The sequence below is a fragment of the Cherax quadricarinatus genome, chromosome 37 (assembly GCF_038502225.1).
Source record: "Cherax quadricarinatus isolate ZL_2023a chromosome 37, ASM3850222v1, whole genome shotgun sequence".
Taxonomy (NCBI): domain Eukaryota; kingdom Metazoa; phylum Arthropoda; class Malacostraca; order Decapoda; family Parastacidae; genus Cherax; species Cherax quadricarinatus.
In genome coordinates, this window is record NC_091328.1 from 6,066,314 (window position 1) to 6,090,011 (window position 23,698).

A 23,698-nucleotide genomic window follows, 5' to 3' on the forward strand; every position below is an offset into this window, starting at 1 on the left:
TAAACCCCTTTCTATACAAAGTTCAATCAAAGGGCTCCCATTATCATTTACACCTGGCACCCCAAACTTACCTACCACACCCTCTCTAAAAGTTTCTCCTACTTTAGCATTCAAGTCCCCTACCACAATTACTCTCTCACTTGGTTCAAAGGCTCCTATACATTCACTTAACATCTCCCAAAATCTCTCTCTCTCCTCTGCATTCCTCTCTTCTCCAGGTGCATACACGCTTATTATGACCCACTTCTCGCATCCAACCTTTACTTTAATCCACATAATTCTTGAATTTACACATTCATATTCTCTTTTCTCCTTCCATAACTGATCATTTAACATTACTGCTACCCCTTCCTTTGCTCTAACTCTCTCAGATACTCCAGATTTAATCCCATTTATTTCCCCCCACTGAAACTCTCCTACCCCCTTCAGCTTTGTTTCGCTTAGGGCCAGGACATCCAACTTCTTTTCATTCATAACATCAGCAATCATCTGTTTCTTGTCATCCGCACTACATCCACGCACATTTAAGCAACCCAGTTTTATAAAGTTTTTCTTCTTCTCTTTTTTAGTAATTGTATACAGGAGAAGGGGTTACTAGCCCATTGCTCCCGGCATTTTAGTCGCCTCATACGACACGCATGGCTTACGGAGGAAAGATTCTTTTCCACTTCCCCATGGACAATAGAAGAAATAAAAAAGAACAAGAGCTATTTAGAAAAAGGAGAAAAACCTAGATGTATGTATATATATATATGCATGTGCGTGTTTGTGAAGTGTGACCAAAGTGTAAGTAGGAGTAGCAAGATATCCCTGTTATCTTAGCGTGTTTATGAGACAGAAAAAGAAACCAGCAATCCTACCATCATGCAAAACAGTTACAGGTTTTTGTTTCACAGTCATCCGGCAGGATGACTGTGTATATATGTATATATATATACATATATATATACATATATATATGTATATATATATATACATATATATATATATACATATACATACATATAACATTAAATTCCAGCATAAACCTCAATCTGAAACATTACCTTGATAGCTGCAACAGAACACACAGGCATGACACAAGACACATAACCCTCTGTCACTGCTCATGTCTGACTCGACCTATGCAAAATCTCAATGCACATAAAAGGCCCTAAAATTTGGAATGCATTGTCTAAATCGTCAAAATGTCCCTTGTCTACCAATCAATTCAGAGCTATGGTTAAAAAACACTTCATCTCCCTAACATAACCAGCAATACACTGTCAAACAAAACCAGCTTATCCAACTCTGTCCCTGTTCTTCTTCCAACTCCCATAAGAAAATTAATTACCTTGTCCTATTATATTTCTTCTGTAACTGAGTAACTTCCTGTATCATCAACATCTCTATTCAGTCACTCCACAAAACTGAATCAATACTTTTGAAATTGTGTCTTTTGTATATTAGCTACTTTTCTTATTGTGCATATACATTTAATAGTTAACTGCTTAAGATGTCCTATTTAACAGAATATCATTGAATCAGTTTGAAATAATAAGTCATACTTTTAAAAATTGTACCATTGTTCATTTAGCTACCTTTCTTATTGTGCATATAATTGTAATTAAATGCATATTAATATTATTATTACAATCAAAACCACATGCTAAACCCACAAAGATCAGTTAACTGCATAAAAAATCCTTCTTACATATTAGTCTATGTTTAATTCTTAAGTAGTTTTTAAGCATTAGGATTAGTTTGCCCAAAATGAATTTGTATACCAGTGGCCTTCTTTCCTGCCTAACAGTGTTTTAATACATGTAAACTGCATTATCTGTATACAGCATAAAAAGAAGTAAATATATGAATTTGAATTTCGTTTAGACTTCTCTTGTTCTTTCCTCTTCTGTACATTGATGAAACTGGCCACACAGACTTGGAGAGCACAAAAGAAATGTTGGCCCTGCTGATACTCCTTAACCATCCCATCAGCTAGTCTTCCAAAATTCTGTCTCTCATCAAATCTTCACATAGGGCATGTTGAATTGGCCTTTCATACAATATCCCTAGCATAAAACTTAGTCTGGATTGTGTATGAGGATACTTGCCTCTCCTAGTACAGTACATTATAACATGCATGATTTGACCTGACCCCATCTACCTTCTCACCTCCCTTTAGCCTGACCTTACTTATTTTCTCCCATGAACTTTATAAACTTAAACGTAACCTAGTTTTCATTTCCAATTTGTGGGTTATTTGTGAATTGTCTCAAAATATTGTTGCACAACATGAATGATCTTTATTTGGAAGTTATACAAATAAATTTACATGAAAATAATTCTCATGGCCCCCTTAGAAATGTTTACTGTAGATGCATCAAAAAATAATTATAGTTTTGCATTTAACTGTCCTGAGAAACTTTTGAACACTTTGTTAACAAAAGCAGACACTGCTGGAGCAACCCTTTCTGGATGAGTTATATGTACATGATGTTTACCTTTTACCTCAACAACATCAAACCACTTTGCATTATTGTGATATGCACTCATTTCTTTGCTGTACCACTTTTCAGGAAAAATACAGACACCATCTGAGGCACGAACCAGTAAGACTGGGCATTTTACCGAAGATATAGCAGTCATCCAGTTATCGTTGTTAAACACTGCCAAAAAGTTTGGCCTAGCCTTTGGGTCATGAGTCCAGATGTATCCTCCAACAACCTGGCGAGCAGCCCTGGGAAGAAGTACATATGCTGCATCGTGATCAATATGAGATTCGCCACCTTCCCAGAACACACGTGCATCCACCATACGATCTATTGCCTCATTTTCAGAATACACTAAAGGATCTCTCTGCTCTTGCTCAGCTTTGAAAAGCTGAGAAGCATCACTACGCCATCCTTCTATTTTTGAAACCTTGTTAACTGGTTTTATAAAATCGAGATTAATGAGTGCAACTACGTACTCAGGAAACAGGACAGTAAAGTAATTTGACACTGCTGCACCCATACTATGACCCATTAAAATAAATTTCTTCCATTCCAACTTATAAACTGCTGTCCGAAGATTAAAAGCATAAGTAAAGGGATCATAATGAGCTCCTAATGGAAGATGGTCAGATAATCCATGTCCTGGTAGGTCAAGAACCAATACTTCCACCCCATATGGTAAAAGAGGCACTAGTGTGTCAAAAGTATTAGCATTATCCAACCATCCATGCACACCTAATATTTTTGTGCCATTCTTTTCAGCAAAACTGCCAATAATGCATGTTTTGCCATGAAGCTTTCCCCAACCAACATCAACAGAGATGTCATGCCACACTACGTCCTTTCCAGCCATTTTTATTCACCACACAGTAACCTGCAGGAAAAAAATTATATATAAATTATTAAAGAAATACAGTGGACCCCCGCATACCGTTGGCATCACATAACATTAAATCCGCATAGCGATACATTTTATCACTAAAATTTTGCCTCGCATAGCGCTAAAAAACTCGCTCAACGCTATTCGTCCGAGACGCGTCTATGTGAGGCCTGAGCCAGCCTCACATGTTCCGCCGGTGGCAATGTTTACAAGCCAGCCTCCGCGGTAACATCCAAGCATACAATCGGAGCATTTCGTATTATTACAGCGTTTTTGGTGATTTTATCTGCAAAATAAGTGACCATGGGCCCCAAGAAAGCTTCTAGTGCCAACCCTGTGGTAAAAAGGGTGAGAAATATTATCGAAATACTGTGGTACCATGGTCAACTGCTGATGCTGCTGCTGCTGTAGCACTGTCAGCTGCTGCTGCTGCTGTAGCACTGTCAGCTGCTGCTGCTGCTGTACCACCATCAGCTGCTGCTGCTGCTGTAGTACCGTCTGCTGCTGCTGTAGCACCATCTGCTGCTGCTGTACCACTGTCAGCTGCTGCTGTAGCACTGTCAGCTGCTGCTGCTGTAGCACTGTCAGCTGCTGCTGCTGCTGCAGTCAGCTGCTGCTGCTGCTGCTGCTGTAGCACTGTCAGCTGCTGCTGTACCACCGTCAGCTGCTGCTGCTGCTGTAGTACCGTCTGCTGCTGCTGTAGCACTGTCTGCTGCTGCTGTAGCACTGTCAGCTGCTGCTGTAGCACTGTCAGCTGCTGCTGCTGCTACACTGTCAGCTGCTGCTGCTGTAGCACTGTCAGCTGCTGCTGCTGCTGTAGCACCGTCAGCTGCTGCTGCTGCTGTACCACCGTCAGCTGCTGCTGCTGCTGTAGTACCGTCTGCTGCTGCTGTACCACCGTCTGCTGCTGCTGTAGCACTGTCAGCTGCTGCTGCTGTAGCACCGTTGGTGTGGCTTATTGAGAATACCAAGAAACAATTAACCCCAGACGGTTAGCCACCCAGGATAACCCAAAAAAGTCAGTGTCATCGAAGACTGTCTAACTTATTTCCATTGGGGTCCTTAATCTTGTCTCCCAGGATGCAACCCACACCAGTCGACTAACACCCAGGTGAACAGGGAAAAATGCCTGGAACTAGTTTACCTGGAGTTTACCTGGAGAGAGTTCCGGGGGTCAACACCCCCGCGGCCCGGTCTGTGACCAGGCCTCCTGGTGGATCAGAGCCTGATCAACCAGGCTGTTACTGCTGGCTGCACGCAAACCAACATACGAGCCACAGCCCGGCTGATCAGGAACCGACTTTAGGTGCTTGTCCAGTGCCAGCTTGAAGACTGCCAGGGGTCTGTTGGTAATCCCCCTTATGTATGCTGGGAGGCAGTTGAACAGTCTTGGGCCCCTGACACTTATTGTATGGTCTCTTAACGTGCTAGTGACACCCCTGCTTTTCATTGTGGGGATGTTGCATCGTCTGCCAAGTCTTTTGCTTTCGTAGTGAGTGATTTTCGTGTGCAAGTTCGGTACTAGTCCCTCTAGGATTTTCCAGGTGTATATAATCATGTATCTCTCCTGCCTACGTTCCAGGGAATACAGGTTCAGGAACCTCAAGCGCTCCCAGTAATTGAGGTGTTTTATCTCCGTTATGCGCGCCGTGAAGGTTCTCTGTACATTTTCTAGGTCAGCAATTTCACCTGCCTTGAAAGGTGCTCTTAGTGTGCAGAAATATTCCAGCCTAGATAGAACAAGTGACCTGAAAAGTGTCATCATGGGCTTGGCATCCCTCGTTTTGAAGGTTCTCATTATCCATCCTGTCATTTTTCTAGCAGATGCGATCGATACAATGTTATGGTCCTTGAAGGTGAGATCCTCCGACATGATCACTCCCAGGTCTTTGACGTTGGTGTTTTGCTCTATTTTGTGGCCAGAATTTGTTTTGTACTCTGATGAAGATTTAATTTCCTCGTGTTTACCATATCTGAGTAATTGAAATTTCTCATCGTTGAACTTCATATTGTTTTCTGCAGCCCACTGAAAGATTTGGTTGATGTCCGCCTGGAGCCTTGCAGTGTCTGCAATGGAAGACACTGTCATGCAGATTCGGGTGTCATCTGCAAAGGAAGACACGGTGCTGTGGCTGACATCCTTGTCTATGTCAGATATGAGGATGAGGAACAAGATGGGAGCGAGTACTGTGCCTTGTGGAACAGAGCTTTTCACCGTGCCTGCCTCGGACTTGACTCTGTTGACTACTACTCTCTGTGTTCTGTTAGTGAGGAAATTATAGATCCATCGACCGACTTTTCCTGTTATTCCTTTAGCAAGCATTTTGTGCGCTATTACGCCATGGTCACACTTGTCGAAGGCTTTTGCAAAGTCTGTATATATTACATCTGCATTCTTTTTGTCTTCTAGTGCATCTAGGACCTTGTCGTAGTGATCCAATAGTTGAGACAGACAGGAGCGACCTGTTCTAAACCCATGTTGCCCTGGATTGTGTAACTGATGGGTTTCTAGATGGGTGGTGATCTTGCTTCTTAGGACTCTTTCAAAGATTTTTATGATATGGGATGTTAGTGCTATCGGTCTGTAGTTCTTTGCTGTTGCTTTACTGCCCCCTTTGTGGAGTGGGGCTATGTCTGTTGTTTTTAGTAACTGTGGGACGACCCCCGTGTCCATGCTCCCTCTCCATAGGATGGTAAAGGCTCGTGATAGGGGCTTCTTGCAGTTCTTGATGAACACGGAGTTCCATGAGTCTGGCCCTGGGGCAGAGTGCATGGGCATGTCATTTATCGCCTGTTCGAAGTCATTTGGCATCAGGGTAACATCAGATAGGCTTGTGTTAACCAAATTCTGTGGCTCTCTCATAAAAAATTCATTTTGATCTTCGACTCTCAGTCTGGTTAGTGGCTTGCTAAAAACTGAGTCATATTGGGACTTGAGTAGCTCACTCATTTCCTTGCTGTCATCTGTGTAGGACCCATCTTGTTTAAGTAAGGGCCCAATACTGGACGTTGTTCTCGACTTTGATTTGGCATAGGAGAAGAAATACTTTGGGTTTCTTTCGATTTCATTTATGGCTTTTAGTTCTTCCCGCGATTCCTGACTCCTATAAGATTCCTTTAGCTTAAGTTTGATGTTTGCTATTTCTCTGACCAGTGTCTCCCTACGCATTTCAGATATATTGACCTCTTTTAGCCGCTCTGTTATTCTTTTCCGTCGCCTGTAAAGAGAGCGCCTGTCTCTTTCTATTTTACATCTACTCCTCCTTTTTCTTAGAGGAATAAGTCTTGTGCATACATCGAGTGCCACCAAGTTAATCTGTTCTAGGCATAAGTTGGGGTCTGTGTTGCTTAGTATATCTTCCCAGCTTATATCGGTTAGGACTTGGTTTACTTGGCCCCACTTTATGTTTTTGTTATTGAAGTTGAATTTGGTGAATGCTCCCTCGTGACTAATCTCATTTTGTCTGTCTGGGGCTCTGCGCATACATGTTTGAACCTCAATTATGTTGTGATCTGAGTATATTGTTTTTGATATGGTGACATTTCTTATCAGATCATCATTGTTAGTGAAGATGAGGTCAAGTGTATTCTCCATTCTAGTAGGCTCTATTATTTGCTGGTTTAAATTGAATTTTGTGCAGAGATTTAAAAGCTCGTGTGAGTGTGAGTTTTCATCAGAGCTGCCTCCTGGTGTTATTACTGCAACAATATTATTTGCTATATTTTTCCATTTTAGGTGCCTTATGTTGAAATCCCCCAGGAGCAAGATGTTGGGTGCAGGAGCTGGAAGATTTTCCAGACAGTGGTCAATTTTTAACAGCTGTTCCTGGAATTGCTGGGATGTTGCATCTGGAGGCTTGTAGACTACCACAATGACTAGGTTTTGGTTCTCGACCTTTACTGCTAAAACTTCCACTACATCATTTGAGGCATTAAGCAGTTCTGTGCAAACAAGTGACTCTGCAATGTACAGGCCAACCCCCCCCCCTTTTGCCTGTTCACTCTGTCACATCTGTATAGGTTGTAACCTGGGATCCATATTTTGTTGTCTAAGTGATCGTTTATGTGGGTCTCAGTGAAAGCCGCGAACATTGCCTTTGCCTCTGCAAGCAGTCCACGGATGAAAGGTATTTTGTTGTTTGTTGCTGGCTTTAGACCCTGTATATTTGCAAAGAAGAATGTCATCGGACTGGTGGTATTGTTGGTACTGGGGGGGGGATTTTTTTTCCGGCATTAGTATCTGTATCTGTTGGTTTGGAGTGGAGGCCATCGACTGTGGTTCCACTCCAGGAATGACTGGATTTGGTGTACGATTTCTGCCATTTCCTGCCAGTTTTTTTTCCTTCCTGGCACTAAAAAACCTCTCCCTCTTAAGTGGCTGTGGCTACCCAGGTTTTCCCATGGCCTGGATGTTTTGTATCTTTTTGTCCCCTTTAGATGGTGTGCCTGGCAATTTAAGTTATAGCACAGTCTTTCCTGTACTGAAGAGGTACACATTGGCTTGCACAATTTTTTCCAGTATTTTTACCACAATGATTGTTAGTGAGATAGGCCTGTGCTGTAATCCAAGAGGTTTTCTATTGTCAGTTTTTAACACTGTCACAATTTTTTTAATTTTTTTTTAATCGACTGGTTTACTGTTAGGTTAAGTAAAGTTCGTCGGTTTACTGTCTTGTAATTAAAAAAATAATAGTCCTTGTGGCCCCTGGGGCCTCTATGGCAGCAGTCTAATATAGAGCAGGTACTGTATAGAGTACAGTAGACCATTATATTACACAGTTTAATTTGGGACATTTTGGTTATTACACTATTGAAAAATTGCAGCACAATTTTACACAACACTGTAGAATTAACTTAATGCGGTTCGGTTTGTGGGAAGGGAAAAAATTTAGAGCGTCGCCCACAGGATACTTCCCCAATTCAGGCCTCTGCCTGGCTGTGGTTTAGACCATTGAGTCAATGGGGGATTGAATTTAGATTTTTTAATTGTATATGCCAAGCAATCATGGCTAGGAAAGTTATGGCCTTCTGTAGTTAATTCTTTTACAGTTTTCCCTTGCTTGAGAATCAGGTTCAGAAAATTGTTCAGCTAGCAAGGAGATTACCAGGTGATGGTTTAAAAGATATGAATGAAGATGTGAATGAGCTCTTAGAAGATGATGATGAAGATAGGAGTCCAGAGGAAATGTTGGCAGAGCTCAATACATAGATACAAGGGAGCTACATAACAGAAGATGAAGAAGAACCTGAAGAAAAAGTTAACATTGCAGCAGTTACGTGAGCAGTTCCATGTTGCTGCTAAACTAGCAGACTTTTTCATTGAAGAAGACCCTGACAAATCTAGAAGAAGTGTTTTCAAATGGGGTCTAGACCAGCTGTTGAGGCCTTCCATCAGTTGTATAATGTACTTTAGGGTAAAAGAGCCCAGAGATCCATTACAGAATTTATGCACACTCCAATACAACCATCGACTTTAGTACCAGAACCTGTACCATCCACTTCTGCCAACAACCATCCTCCTCAGCCCAGTAGGGCCAAACCATGCATCTATACTCTCTCTTCTCAATCATCCACAAACACCAGCACCCACAATTTAAGGTAAGAAATACTATTATTTCTGTTGCATTTGTAGTCTTAAGCAGTAAAAAAATAATATATCAATACAATGAACTACAATTGCATATTCACTTTTATTTTTGTAAGATCTGTTGGTCTAAAAAAAGTTACTTATTTTTTTGGGGGCTCCCAGGAACATAACCCTATTTTTCCGATAATTATTCAATTTATCTAACATGGTTTAGCCTAACACAGCGTTTTCAGGAACGTAACTTCCATGTAATATAACGGTCTACTATAGTTGATATAGCAGCCATATCTCAGAAGCAGCAACCTATACACATTACCTGGGACTCCAGTATATCCCAGGCACTATGAGAACTCCAAATCCTTAAGCAGGGCTTTGCAACCCCCAGTGAAAAGCCACACTTGACTACATTCATTAGGTACTTCGCGGCTTTCATTTTAAGCTGAATTATAAAAAAGATAAGCTTCATTTTGGTAAATCTACAAATATTTTACAGATGACAGATAAATGTGTACAATGGTTCTGAGATCACACACAATTTCTGGACAAACACCAGTGGTATATTACATAGATTTAACCTATCATAACCCCCTACAGTGGAAACTACAAAATTACATTAATTTCACTGGTACAATATTGATTTTCATTTCTGACTTTCACAAAGTTTGTGGTACTATATTCTTGACACAGTAATTCTGTAGGCATGGTTTAGTGTCAGCTCTTAGTATCTGTATCTGCCATGCATTCACAACACTAAGAAAATGGGAGGCAATCAGGTTCAACCCAAAGAAGGGGAGAATAGGGCGACTTCCTCAGATCAAGAGCCCCTCACTGGCATCAAGGAACCGCCCCTGAAAAAACAATTAAAATAAGAGTTTGGATTTTTAACCCAGTGGGCTGGTTACCCAAGTTAAGATTTTGTTCGGATTTTTAACCCTAGAGGGTTAGCCACTCAAAAATCTCAAGGAAGGCATTGCATCATCGTGGGACTGCCTGTCTTATTTCCATTGGGGTCCTCAATCGTGTTCCCCAGGATGCAACCCACACCAGTCAACTAACACCCAGGTACCTACTTGCTTGCTAGGTGAACAGGGTTAACAGGTTTAAGGAAACATGCCCAATGTTTCCAACATTGCCAGGGATCAAACTACGGACACTCGGTGTGCAGCGAGAGCATTGCATACCAGGCCATGGGACACCCAATAAAATTAGTGCATCATCAGGGACTCTTATTTCCACCGGGGTACTTTTTATCTTCGCTCCCAGGATGTGACCAACATGTCAACTAACACTCAGGTATCTACTTATGGACAGATGTAAGCTTATTTAGGTACAGGTGCACATAAGTACAATTATCATACCTAGTAACATCTGTAAAATACCTAGGATAACCCAATCAAGTCAAGTAAACACCTAGGGTAACCCCCCAGAAAATGAGGTGTAAGGTAACATTATTATTATTATAATCACAACTAAACACTAAACCTATAAAGGTCATACCATATTAATAATAATATCTACATTTCATGGTGGTCCGTGGCCTGGTGGCAAAGCTCTTGCTTCACACGCCGAGTCTGGGTTCGATTCCCGGCAAGGGTGAGAACATTGGGCTTTTTTCCTTACACCGGTTGTCCATGTTCACCCCATCAGTATAAAATGGGTACCTAGGTGTTAGTCGACAGGTGTGGTCGCATCCCGGGACAAAACTGACCTAATTTGCCCGAAATGCTCGGCATAACAAGCAGCTTTCTATACGGTAGTATGTCATTGATGTCAGCTATGGCCTGTACATGTCTCCTTGTTGAAGATTGAGACACTTATGCAGCATATGGGAATCTTTATTCAGGAAACGTTTCGCCACACATGTCTCCTTGTATTGTAACTGCTTTTCACATAGCTGAGTTACTTAGCATTTTTTAACTTAAGATTTAAATGTAAATAACATATTACAAGAACCCCAATGGAAATAAGTCACTTTAAAAAAGTTAACCATTATCATCTTATCTAGTTTTAAATAGTTACTATGTACAGGATTAGTGTGCCCGAAATGCCCCGGCATGACAGTGGCTTTCTTTGTACTTAGCAAACAAAAATTGTAATTACAGATTGTAACCTTTACAAAGAAATAAATCTTTATTTTGGGTTATCAAACCACAGGCGGGATTGAACCGCGGGTTCAATCCCGCCCGTGGTATGGTTTGTTTGCAATCGTGTCATTACGATTTCGCGAGTCATGTTTGGGTTATCCTTGGTAACTTACACATATGCTATGTATGACAATTTGTGTAACTGTATTTGTGGAAATAAGTCACTCTGTCTGACTTTTTTTGGGTTATCCTAGGTTCTCTACACATGCTGCTATGTACGATAATTCTATGTAACTGTATTTGTGTATACCTGAATAAACTTACTTACTTACTGCACCCATAGCTCAATTGCTAGCGCACTCAGCTCACAATGAAGTCCGTGGTTCGATCCCCGGTACGGGTGAAACATTAGGATGTGTTTCCTTAAGACTACTACTGTACTTCATCTTGTATACCTTGTACATGTACTTTTAGAAATAAAGATATTATTATTATCAGTAAAATGGGTACCTGGGTGTTAGTCTACTGGTGTGAGGACAAAATTAACCTAATTTGCCCGAAATGCTCTGCATAACAAGAGACTTTCTATAGTGTCAGCTAGGCATATATACCTAGTACATGTATTTGTAGAAATGAAGAATATTATTGTTGCTGTTGTCGGTTCGCCGGTCTTGTTCCGGCTCGGGTTTTTTCCAGACGGTGACCCGGCAGAGATTATGTGCGAAGTGTTTTATATACTCCTTTATATACTCCTAGAGGGACTAGTACCGAACTTGCACACGAAAATCACTCACTACGAAAGCAAAAGACTTGGCAGACGATGCAACATCCCCCCAATGAAAAGCAGGGGTGTCACTAGCACGTTAAGAGACCATACAGTAAGTGTCAGGGGCCCGAGACTGTTCAACTGCCTCCCAGCACACATAAGGGGGATTACCAACAGACCCCTGGCAGTCTTCAAGCTGGCACTGGACAAGCACCTAAAGTCAGTTCCTGATCAGCCGGGCTGTGGCTCGTACGTTGGTTTGCGTGCAGCCAGCAGCAACAGCCTGGTTGATCAGGCTCTGATCCACCAGGAGGCCTGGTCACAGACCTGGCCGCGGGGGCGTTGACCCCCGGAACTCTCCGTCTTCCCATAAAAACCGTTAAAGAATTATTAGCAGATCAAAATGGAGCTGGCTAAAAGTAAGTCGATAATAGGTGCTCCTGTAATGTGCCCAGCGGGCAAAGTAGACGAGGACAAGAGTCCCAGAGAGAGGAGGAGGAAAATTTGTCACTGATACTCAGACGAGTAAGAGAAACATCTAAACCCGACGAAGACTGGCGTAGAACTCTTATCTGTATTTTTTTGTACCTCTGTATGTGTGCTCAAATTGTAAATAAATAAATAAATACTTACTAGAATCTTCTTGTGTCGCCTGCTTCTTGGGTTTATAAGGGCCACTGACAGCTTATGCTGTATTGATCTTTACTTCCCAATAATAATAATGTGTAAGAAAGGTATAAAATACCGACAATATGAAAGTTTAGACACACGTGCAACATCTGGATATTTTTATTGTAGACGTTTCGCCATCCAGTGGCTTTATCAATACAGATTCTAGGACATAATTAGAAGACAGTAGAACTATATACAAAAGATGAGGTAATCAGTCCCTCAGCCTTGGAGCTGGTGTTCATAGCATCGTGGTGGAGGAGAATCTGGAGCAAAAGCAAGAAGACTGGCGGTTATAAAGGCGTCAGTGGATAAGGACGTGTAGTAGACGAGGGCATAGTCACTGGTAGGCGGGATTTCCCAGTGGAAGTAGGTCCTACCCAAAGGGATGGGTTAGTTGTAGCAGCCGTGAAGAAGGTCTTGTAAATGTCCTCTGAACCAAGATTCCATGATGTTACAGTGTCTGACAAGTTGTGCAAGAAAGGTATAAAATTCCACTGGGGAATCCCGCATACCAGTGACTATGCCTGACTGGCCTGGTGGCTAAAGCTCCCGCTTCACACACGGAGGACCCGGGTTCGATTCCCGGCGGGTGGAAACATTCCGACACGTTTCCTTACACCTGTTGTCCTGTTCACCTAGCAGCAAATAGGTACCTGGGTGTTAGTCGACTGGTGTGGGTCGCATCCTGGGGAACAAGATTAAGGACCCCAATGGAAATAAGTTAGACAGTCCTCGATGACGCACTGACTTTCTTGGGTTATCCTGGGTGGCTAACCCTCCGGGGTTAAAAATCCGAACGAAATCTTATCTCGTCTGCTACACGTCCTTATTCACTGACGCCTATATAACCGCCAGTCTTCTTGCTTTTGCCTCTCCAGCTTACTCTTAGGCGGATTGGGATCTGTTCAGACAACACCTAAACACTCTTGATCTCACACACAACTATGATAATAGGCCAGTATCAGACACAGACACATAAATTCAAAGCATTCAACAATCCGCTGCAGAGGCTGTTCCCATGACACTACAAGGTACGTCACTCTTTCCGCCCTTCAGAAAGAACAAAAAGACTGTTCACCTGTTACAGACACCGTTTCCTATCAAACCAAAACAGACTAAACATTATCCGATGGGACCTAACTATCTTACGAACACATATCCATAGCGAAGATGATGACCATGCCCGACATTGGCAATCATAAACACAACAGATGTCCAGCGTACAAGAGATCCCAAAGCATTCTTGTCATCCATTCGGAGACTTGCAGGCACCCCTCCATCCACAAGTTTTAGACACATTAATCACAACAATAGACAAATCTCTGACCATGCTGAGGCTGTACACATTTTCAAAGACATATGGGAACACATCTTCCACCCACATCCACCAGACCAAGCTGTCATAGCACACACATTAGACATAGAGCGATGGGTATCCAATCATGAAGACTTACCTGGAGTTTACCTGGAGAGAGTTCCGGAGGTCAACGCCCCCGCGGCCCGGTCTGTGACCAGGCCTCCTGGTGGATCAGAGCCTGATCAACCAGGCTGTTACTGCTGGCTGCACGCAAACCAACGTACAAATCCTGACCCTATCATAAACCTAAACACACTTTCCTCCACTCATCCTCTTAACTCTCCTTTTTCTGTAGCCGATGTTCATTCTCTACAATCACACCTTCCAAAAAAAGCCCCAGGTGCTTCTGGTCTCATTCTGTCCTTCGTCACCTTCCACTTTCTGTTGCTTCTGCTATCACTGACCTCTTTAATGCTTCCCTTGCATCTGGTTATTTCCCTCCATTCTTCATATCTGCTACTGCATGCCTCATACCAAAACCTGGTAGACTTGACTGACCCCGAGAACTATAGACCTATTAGCCCCCTTGAAATCTTGGGTAAGACCTTTGAACGTCTTGTAAATATGCGACTCAGGACTCACCTGAGACAAATAACTTACATAAGCACATAAGAACATAAGAACGAAGGAACACTGCAGCAGGCCTACTAGCCCATGCTAGGCAGGTCCAAGTCTCCTACCGGCTTAAGCCAATGCACCCAACCTAGTCAGGTCAGGTCACCTTGACTTATGGGAGGAACACGGCAACCGTCCTGGTAGCGCAAGCTAATCAGGTCCAACTCACACCCACCCACACCCACTCATGTATTTATCCAACCTATTTTTAAAGCTACACAACGTTCTGGCCTCTATAACTGTACTTGGGAGTTTGTTCCACTCATCCACAACTCTATTACCAAACCAGTACTTTCCTATATCCTTCCTGAATCTGAATTTTTCTAACTTACTACTGTGCAATCTATATCTACAGGGCCTTAAACTCTAATATCAACCTTGACCTAAAATGCTTTCTTGATAGTTGTGACAGAACCCACAGGCATAACACCAGACACAAACATCTCTACGACATTCCCCGTGTCCAGTGTCCGACTAAACCTTTACAAAAATTCAATGTATGTCAAAGGCCCTAAAATCTGGAATACCCTACCTGAGAACTCTAGAACTGCAGACACATTCATCACCTTCAAAACTACCATTAGAAAACATCTTATCTCCCTGATACACCCCGTCAACTAACTATACGACTACCACCTGGTGGTTCACACTTACACTGGCTCACTCATTTGACCATAAACAGAAATATTAATCTCAGTCTTAAAATAATGAATCCTGTGATACTCCAATACTGAAACTATATACTGTGCCAAAACAAAAGCATTCACATTGCTAAACTCATAAACTAGTATTTAGTCACTTAGCCATAAGACCAACTTACCTCATAATTTGTAATATTTTACAATTAAGAATAAAACTAAGTATGCCCGAAATGCCTAGCCATGCTAAGCGTTCTAGTGGTACACTCTGTAATCACAATTTTACTACATGTAAACCAAACAATAACCAAATTTCTGTAAACTCAGCATTGTAATCCTTATAGAGAATAAACTTTGAATTTGAATTTGAATTTGAACTTAAAACCATTGCTGCGAGTCCTGTCTAGGCTAGATATTTTCAGCACACTATTTACATCCCCTTTATTTATTCCTGTCTTCCATTTATACACCTCAATCATATCCCCCCTAATTCTACGTATTTCTAGAGAGTGAAGATTCAGGGCCCTTAGTCATTCCTGGAGTGGAACCACAGTCGATGGCCTCCACTCCAAACCAACAGATACAGATACTAATGCCGAAAAAAAAATCCCCCCCCAGTACCAACAATACCACCAGTCCGATAACATTCTTCTTTGCAAATATACAGGGTCTAAAGCCAGCAACAAACAACAAAATACCTTTCATCCGTGGACTGCTTGCAGAGGCAAAGGCAATGTTCGCGGCTTTCACTGAGACCCACATAAAGGATCACTTGGACAACGAAATATGGATCCCAGGTTACAACCTATATAGATGTGACAGAGTGAACAGGCAAAAGGGGGGGGTTGGCCTGTACATTGCAGAGTCACTTGTTTGCACAGAACTGCTAAATGCCTCAAATGATGTAGTGGAAGTTTTAGCAGTAAAGGTCGAGAACCAAAACCTAGTCATTGTGATAGTCTACAAGCCTCCGGATGCAACATCCCAGCAATTCCAGGAACAGCTGTTAAAAATTGACCACTGTCTGGAAAACCTTCCAGCTCCTGCACCCAACATCTTGCTCCTGGGGGATTTCAACTTAAGGCACCTAAAATGGAGGAATATAGCAAATAATATTGTTGCAGTAATAACACCAGGAGGCAGCTCTGATGAAAACTCACACTCACGCGAGCTTTTAAATCTCTGCACAAAATTCAATTTAAACCAGCAAATAATAGAGCCTACTAGACTGGAGAATACACTAGACCTCATCTTCACTAACAATGATGATCTGATAAGAAATATCACCATATCAAAAAGAATATACTCAGATCACAACATAATTGAGGTTCAGTCATGTATGCGCGGAGCCCCAGACCGACATAATGAGATTAGTCACGAGGGAGCATTCACCAAATTCAACTTCAATAACAAAAACATAAAGTGGGACCAAGTAAACCAAGTCCTAACCGATATAAGCTGGGAAGATATACTAAGCAACACAGACCCCAACTTATGCCTAGAACAGATTAACTCGGTAGCACTCGATGTATGCACAAGGCTTATTCCTCTAAGAAAAAGGAGGAGTAGATGTAAAACAGAAAGAGACAGGCGCTCCCTTTACAGGCGACGGAAAAGAATAACAGAGCGGCTAAAAGAGGTCAATATATCTGAAATGCGTAGGGAGACACTGGTCAGAGAAATAGCAAGCATCGAACTTAAGCTAAAAGAATCCTTTAGGAGTCAGGAATCGCGGGAAGAACTAAAAGCCATAAATGAAATCGAAAGAAACCCAAAGTATTTCTTCTCCTATGCCAAATCAAAATCGAGAACAACGTCCAGTATTGGGCCCCTACTTAAACAAGATGGGTCCTACACAGATGACAACAAGGAAATGAGTGAGCTACTCAAGTCCCAATATGACTCAGTTTTTAGCAAGCCGCTAACCAGACTGAGAGTCGAAGATCAAAATGAATTTTTTATGAGAGAGCCACAAAATTTGATTAACACAAGCCTATCCGATGTTATCCTGACGCCAAATGACTTCGAACAGGCGATAAATGACATGCCCATGCACTCTGCCCCAGGGCCAGACTCATGGAACTCTGTGTTCATCAAGAACTGCAAGAAGCCCCTATCACGAGCCTTTTCCATCCTATGGAGAGGGAGCATGGACACGGGGGTCGTCCCACAGTTACTAAAAACAACAGACATAGCCCCACTCCACAAAGGGGGCAGTAAAGCAACAGCAAAGAACTACAGACCAATAGCACTAACATCCCATATCATAAAAATCTTTGAAAGGGTCCTAAGAAGCAAGATCACCACGCATCTAGAAACCCATCAGTTACACAACCCAGGGCAACATGGGTTTAGAACAGGTCGCTCCTGTCTGTCTCAACTATTGGATCACTACGACAAGGTCCTAAATGCACTAGAAGACAAAAAGAATGCAGATGTAATATATACAGACTTTGCAAAAGCCTTCGACAAGTGTGACCATGGCGTAATAGCGCACAAAATGCGTGCTAAAGGAATAACAGGAAAAGTCGGTCGATGGATCTATAATTTCCTCACTAACAGAACACAGAGAGTAGTCGTCAACAGAGTAAAGTCCGAGGCAGCTACGGTGAAAAGCTCTGTTCCACAAGGCACAGTACTCGCTCCCATCTTGTTCCTCATCCTTATATCCGACATAGACAAGGATGTCAGCCACAGCACCGTGTCTTCCTTTGCAGATGACACCCGAATCTGCATGACAGTGTCTTCCATTGCAGACACTGCAAAGCTCCAGGCAGACATCAACCAAATCTTTCAGTGGGCTGCAGAAAACAATATGAAGTTCAACGATGAGAAATTTCAATTACTCAGATATGGTAAACATGAGGAAATTAAATCTTCATCAGAGTACAAAACAAATTCTGGCCACAAAATAGAGCGAAACACCAACGTCAAAGACCTGGGAGTGATCATGTCGGAGGATCTCACCTTCAAGGACCATAACATTGTATCAATCGCATCTGCTAGAAAAATGACAGGATGGATAATGAGAACCTTCAAAACTAGGGAGGCCAAGCCCATGATGACACTCTTCAGGTCACTTGTTCTATCTAGGCTGGAATATTGCTGCACACTAACAGCACCTTTCAAGGCAGGTGAAATTGCCGACCTAGAAAATGTACAGAGAACTTTCACGGCGCGCATAACGGAGATAAAACACCTCAATTATTGGGAGCGCTTGAGGTTCCTAAACCTGTATTCCCTGGAACGCAGGAGGGAGAGATACATGATTATATACACCTGGAAAATCCTAGAGGGACTAGTACCGAACTTGCACACGAAAATCACCCACTACGAAAGCAAAAGACTTGGCAGACGATGCACCATCCCCCCAATGAAAAGCAGGGGTGTCACTAGCACGTTAAGAGACCATACAATAAGTGTCAGGGGCCCGAGACTGTTCAACTGCCTCCCAGCACACATAAGGGGGATTACCAACAGACCCCTGGCAGTCTTCAAGCTGGCACTGGACAAGCACCTAAAGTCAGTTCCGGATCAGCCGGGCTGTGGCTCGTATGTTGGTTTGCGTGCAGCCAGCAGCAACAGCCTGGTTGATCAGGCTCTGATCCACCAGGAGGCCTGGTCTCAGACCGGGCCGCGGGGGCGTTGACCCCCGGAACTCTCTCCAGGTAAACTCCAGGTAATAGGGAAGGTTTCTGATACACGGGATCAACTTTGTCATCCTCCTTCGTACATTTTCAAGAGCATTTATATCCATTCTGTAATACGGTGACCAAAACTGTACAGCATAATCCAAATGAGGCCTAACCAAGGATGTATAGAGTTGAAGAACAACCTGAGGACTCCTATTATTTATGCTTCTTGATATAAAGCCAAGGATTCTATTAGCTTTATTGCGAACACTGATGCACTGTTGTCTTGGTTTCAGATTACTGCTAACCAGAACTCCTAAATCTTTTTCGCAATCCGTAATATTAAGATCTACATTATTTAGTTTATATGTGGCATGGTTATTGTCCTGTCCAACATTTAGAACTTTGCATTTGTCTATATTAAACTGCATCTGCCACCTCTCCGACCACTGCATCAGTCTACTCAAATCTTCCTGGAGTGCTCTAATGTCCTCGTCAGAATGAATTCGACGGCCTATTTTGGTGTCATCGGCAAACTTGCTGATGTCGCTCTTTATACCCTCATCTATGTCGTTTATGTATATTGTGAACAGCAGGGGGCCCAACACTGACCCCTGTGGAACACCGCTCGTGACGCTTCCCCACTCTGATTTCTCCCCATTTATGCAAACTCTCTGCTGCCTATTTGTCAACCATGCCTCTATCCAGGAAAAAATTTCTCCTCCCATTCCATGTGCCTTAATTTTCCTCATTAGTCTCTTCCGACGACAACGCTCTACCCAAGACGTTTTGAATATAATTCTGAGTTATATACGTATCAACAAGGCCCAGAACTGTACCACCTCCCTTGTCGCCAAAGATGTAGAGAAAGCTTTTGACACTGTTTGGCATGATGGATTAAAATATAAACTTTGCACTTCCTTTGATTTAACTGTAAATATGATGAAATTATTATGTCACTTTTTATATGGCCGAACGATGCGTATACGATTCAGAGATCACCATTCTGACTATTTCACTTTATGTACTCGACTGAAGAAGCCTACTGTGTAGGCGAAACGTTTCGAAATAAAGATACCTAACTGTTGCATATGTGTCTTACCTAACAACCTGTCGGTATTTTATACCATTTTAATGTTCTATTTCACTTTAAAAGCGGGTGTACCCCAAGGCTCTGTCCTATCTCCCACCCTTTATATACTCTACACGAACGATTTACCTGAACCTCTGTACCCAAACACACTTACACTTTCTTATGCAGACATCACTCAACTCAGCACTTGAAAACATTGGTTTCCTTGCACGCAGAACACAAAGAGAGGTCGACAGGATTACCGCCGGAATTATTATGACGCATTAAAACCAACCCTTCTTCTTATGACCAGAGCTTTGGTAAGATAGGTAAGGAAGAAGGATGGGTAAGGATAGAAATGTTGGAAAAGGGTGGGAGGGGGGAGAGAGGTAGGATATAAAAGGTAAGTGGCCCAACCACTTTGGTGTAATTTAAAAGGAGTATGTGAAATAATAAGATATTCTTGAAGGGGTATAATACTAACCCATCAGAGTCACATAGATATAACAGATATATAAGTACATGACTCTGAATTGGTAGTAAATATACAAGTTGCAATCCCCTTTTTTTTTTTTTTTTTTTTTGCGATTGCACAACGGATATTTAAGCGACAATGAAGGCAATAATTTCCTGGCCAGTTTATAAAGAATTACTTGACAATGGCTTCTTATAGAATGTTATATAAGAATGTTATATAAGATGTCTCCCTAATTACCTGGAGTTTACCTGGAGAGAGTTCCGGGGGTCAACGCCCCCGCGGCCCGGTCTGTGACCAGGCCTCCTGGTGGATCAGCGCCTGATCAACCAGGCTGTTACTGCTGGCTGAACGCAAACCAACGTACGAGCCACAGCCCGGCTGATCAGCAACCGACTTTAGGTGCTTGTCCAGTGCCAGCTTGAAGACTGCCAGGGGTCTGTTGGTAATCCCCTTTATGTATGATGGGAGGCAGTTGAACAGTCTCGGGCCCCTGACACTTATTGTATGGTCTCATAACGTGCTAGTGACACCCCTGCTTTTCACTGGGGGGATGTTGCATCGTCTGCCAAGTCTTTTGCTTTCGTAGTGAGTGATTTTCGTGTGCAAGTTCGGTACTAGTCCCTCTAGGATTTTCCAGGTGTATATAATCATGTATCTCTCCCGCCTGCGTTCCAGGGAATACAGGTTCAGGAACCTCAAGCGCTCCCAGTAATTGAGGTGTTTTATCTCCGTTATGCGCGCCGTGAAGGTTCTCTGTACATTTTCTAGGTCAGCAATTTCACCTGCCTTGAAAGGTGCTGTTAGTGTGCAGCAATATTACAGCCTAGATAGAACAAGTGACCTGAAGAGTGTCATCATGGGCTTGGCATCCCTCGTTTTGAAGGTTCTCATTATCCATCCTGTCATTTTTCTAGCAGATGCGATCGGTACAATGTTATGGTCCTTGAAGGCGATGATTTTCTCAGTAAACATAGAAGGGTTCTGGTGTTACCCAATCATCCTCATCTTCAGGGAGGTTGCTCATTATCATTGGTCGATGGTAATCATCTTTATGGATAAAACGACGGACCCTCTGTGGGAGAGAAGTCAAAGATCACTTACTTTCATAGAAGGCGCGATGTCCCGACTCCTGTCGAACTCAAAACAAGCACCTTCCGTACCCCCGTCCCACGCTCCCTCTCCACAGTTGTTCTTGGTGTTACCCTCGACAACACACTGACTCTAAAATCTCACATTACTGATAAGACTGCACAGGCTGGGATTGCGCTCTCAAGGTTATATAAGCTGAGAGGAGCTAATCCCAAGACAAAACTACATCTATACAAAGCTCTCATTCGACCTTTACTCTCTTACTCTCCACTTGCTCTGACGTTAACTGCCAAGACAAACGCACTAAAATTCCAACGCATCCAGATTCGTGCATTACGTTGGGTGTTGGGAGTGAGGTGGGACGATTTTGCCACCAGTGAATCTCTCCACCTCATAACTAACACACCGGCTTTGAACATATACTGGAAGACACTCAGTGACAAACAACTTGACAGACTTGAAGCATACCATGACTACTGGACTACATATTTAGGAGATACTCTCAGACATCCTTACAATGATGTGAATTTCTTTCAAACATTGTGCGACCCGGCACCTCCACCGCGATACAAATAAACTACCTGACTTATTTAGCCCAACTATTCCAACAATTTTAAAAGTGCCATTGTCATAGAGCTGTCTTTGTGCGTTTTAAGCAGAAGTGCTTGCGACAGGCGTTTGCGTCACATTTTGCAGTAACCTGTGCCTGTTCCGCGTCCAGTCGTTGCAAATTGAAGTACTCCCGAGAGTGACACTGCTGAATTTTGTTTCCCTTGATTAGCAGTTGGGTATAGTCCTGACACTTTTCCTCCTTCTTAAGATTTTTCCTCTCCCCAGCCTATCTTCCTCCTGTCCCCACTTGCCCCTCGCCCCTAGTGGGCCTTTACCTGTGAGTCCTCTGTTCTGTTCTGCCTTTGCTCCAGATTCTCCTCCATCACGATGCTGTGAACACTAACACCAAGGCTGAGGGACTGATTACCTCATCTTTTGTATATAGTTCTTTTGGAAAATTACATTTTTCTGAATATATCATTATATACATAACAGTAAATGAACATAGATAATTATTATTTATCAGTTAGACAAGTAGGAATTTGGGACACCTAGGTCGCAAAAAATGTCCCTCTTCGATACCTACCACTGTCATATCCACAAGTTGCTCTGGACCTATAAATTAAATGAATTATACATCTCCAGGAATACTGGTAAATATATAAATTTGTGGACTGTATATTAAAAATAATAAATGGTTATATATATACACAATTACATAACAGAAGGAAAATATATCTTAATATCACTCACCAATTTGACTGGAGATTAATGGATGACAGCAAGGAAATGAGTGAGCTACTCAAGTCCCAATATGACTCAGTTTTTAGCAAGCCGTTAACCAGATTGAGAGTCGAAGATCAAAATTAATTTTTTATGAGAGAGCCACAGAATTTGGTTAACACAAGCCTATCTGATGCTATCCTGACGCCAAATGACTTCGAACAGGCGATAAATGACATGCCCATGCACTCTGCCCCAGGGCCAGACTCATGGAACTCCGTGTTCATCAAGAACTGCAAGAAGCCCCTATCACGAGCTTTTACCATCCTATGGAGAGGGAGCATGGACACGGGGGTCGTCCCACAGTTACTAAAAACAACAGACATAGCCCCACTCCACAAAGGGGGCAGTAAAGCAACAGCAAAGAACTACAGACCGATAGCACTAACATCCCATATAAAAATCTTTGAAAGGGTCCTAAGAAGCAAGATCACCACCCATCTAGAAACCCATCAGTTACACAACCCAGGGCAACATGGGTTTAGAACAGGTCGCTCCTGTCTCTCAACTATTGGATCACTACGACAAGGTCCTAGATGCACTAGAAGACAAAAAGAATGCAGATGTAATATGTACAGACTTTGCAAAAGCCTTCGACAAGTGTGACCATGGCGTAATAGTGCACAAAATGCGAGCTAAAGGAATAACAGGAAAAGTCGGTCGATGGATCTATAATTTCCTCACTAACAGAACACAGAGAGTAGTAGTCAACAGAGTAAAGTCAAAGGCAGCTACGGTGAAAAGCTCTGTTCCACAAGGCACAGTACTTGCTCCCATCTTGTTCCTCATCCTCATATCCGACATAGACAAGGATGTCAGCCACAGCACCGTGTCTTCCTTTGCAGATGACACCCGAATCTGCATGACAGTGTCTTCCATTGCAGACACTGCAAGGCTCCAGGCGGACATCAACCAAATCTTTCAGTGGGCTGCAGAAAACAATATGAAGTTTAACGATGAGAAATTTCTATTACTCAGATATGGCAAACACGAGGAAATTAAATCTTCATCAGAGTACA

General features: G+C 42.5%; 1 protein-coding gene across 2 annotated transcripts; it reads right to left on the reverse strand.

Moving 5' to 3' along the window:
• Nucleotides 1-1,020: 1,020 nt before the first annotated feature.
• Nucleotides 1,021-21,498, reverse strand: LOC138853691 (serine hydrolase-like protein). Of its 2 annotated transcripts, none has more exons than XM_070091826.1 (2): nucleotides 21,357-21,498; nucleotides 1,021-3,348 (listed from the first exon to the last, which is right to left on the reverse strand). In XM_070091826.1, the coding sequence occupies exon 2, from the start codon at nucleotides 3,325-3,327 to the stop codon at nucleotides 2,374-2,376; it is 954 nt and encodes a 317-aa protein (XP_069947927.1). In that variant the 5' UTR covers nucleotides 3,328-3,348; nucleotides 21,357-21,498; the 3' UTR covers nucleotides 1,021-2,373. The 2 variants fall into 2 exon arrangements, with proteins under 2 accessions (XP_069947927.1, XP_069947926.1); XM_070091825.1 differs by lacking the exon at nucleotides 21,357-21,498 and adding an exon at nucleotides 12,425-12,564.
• Between the last annotated feature and the right edge of the window lie 2,200 nt (nucleotides 21,499-23,698).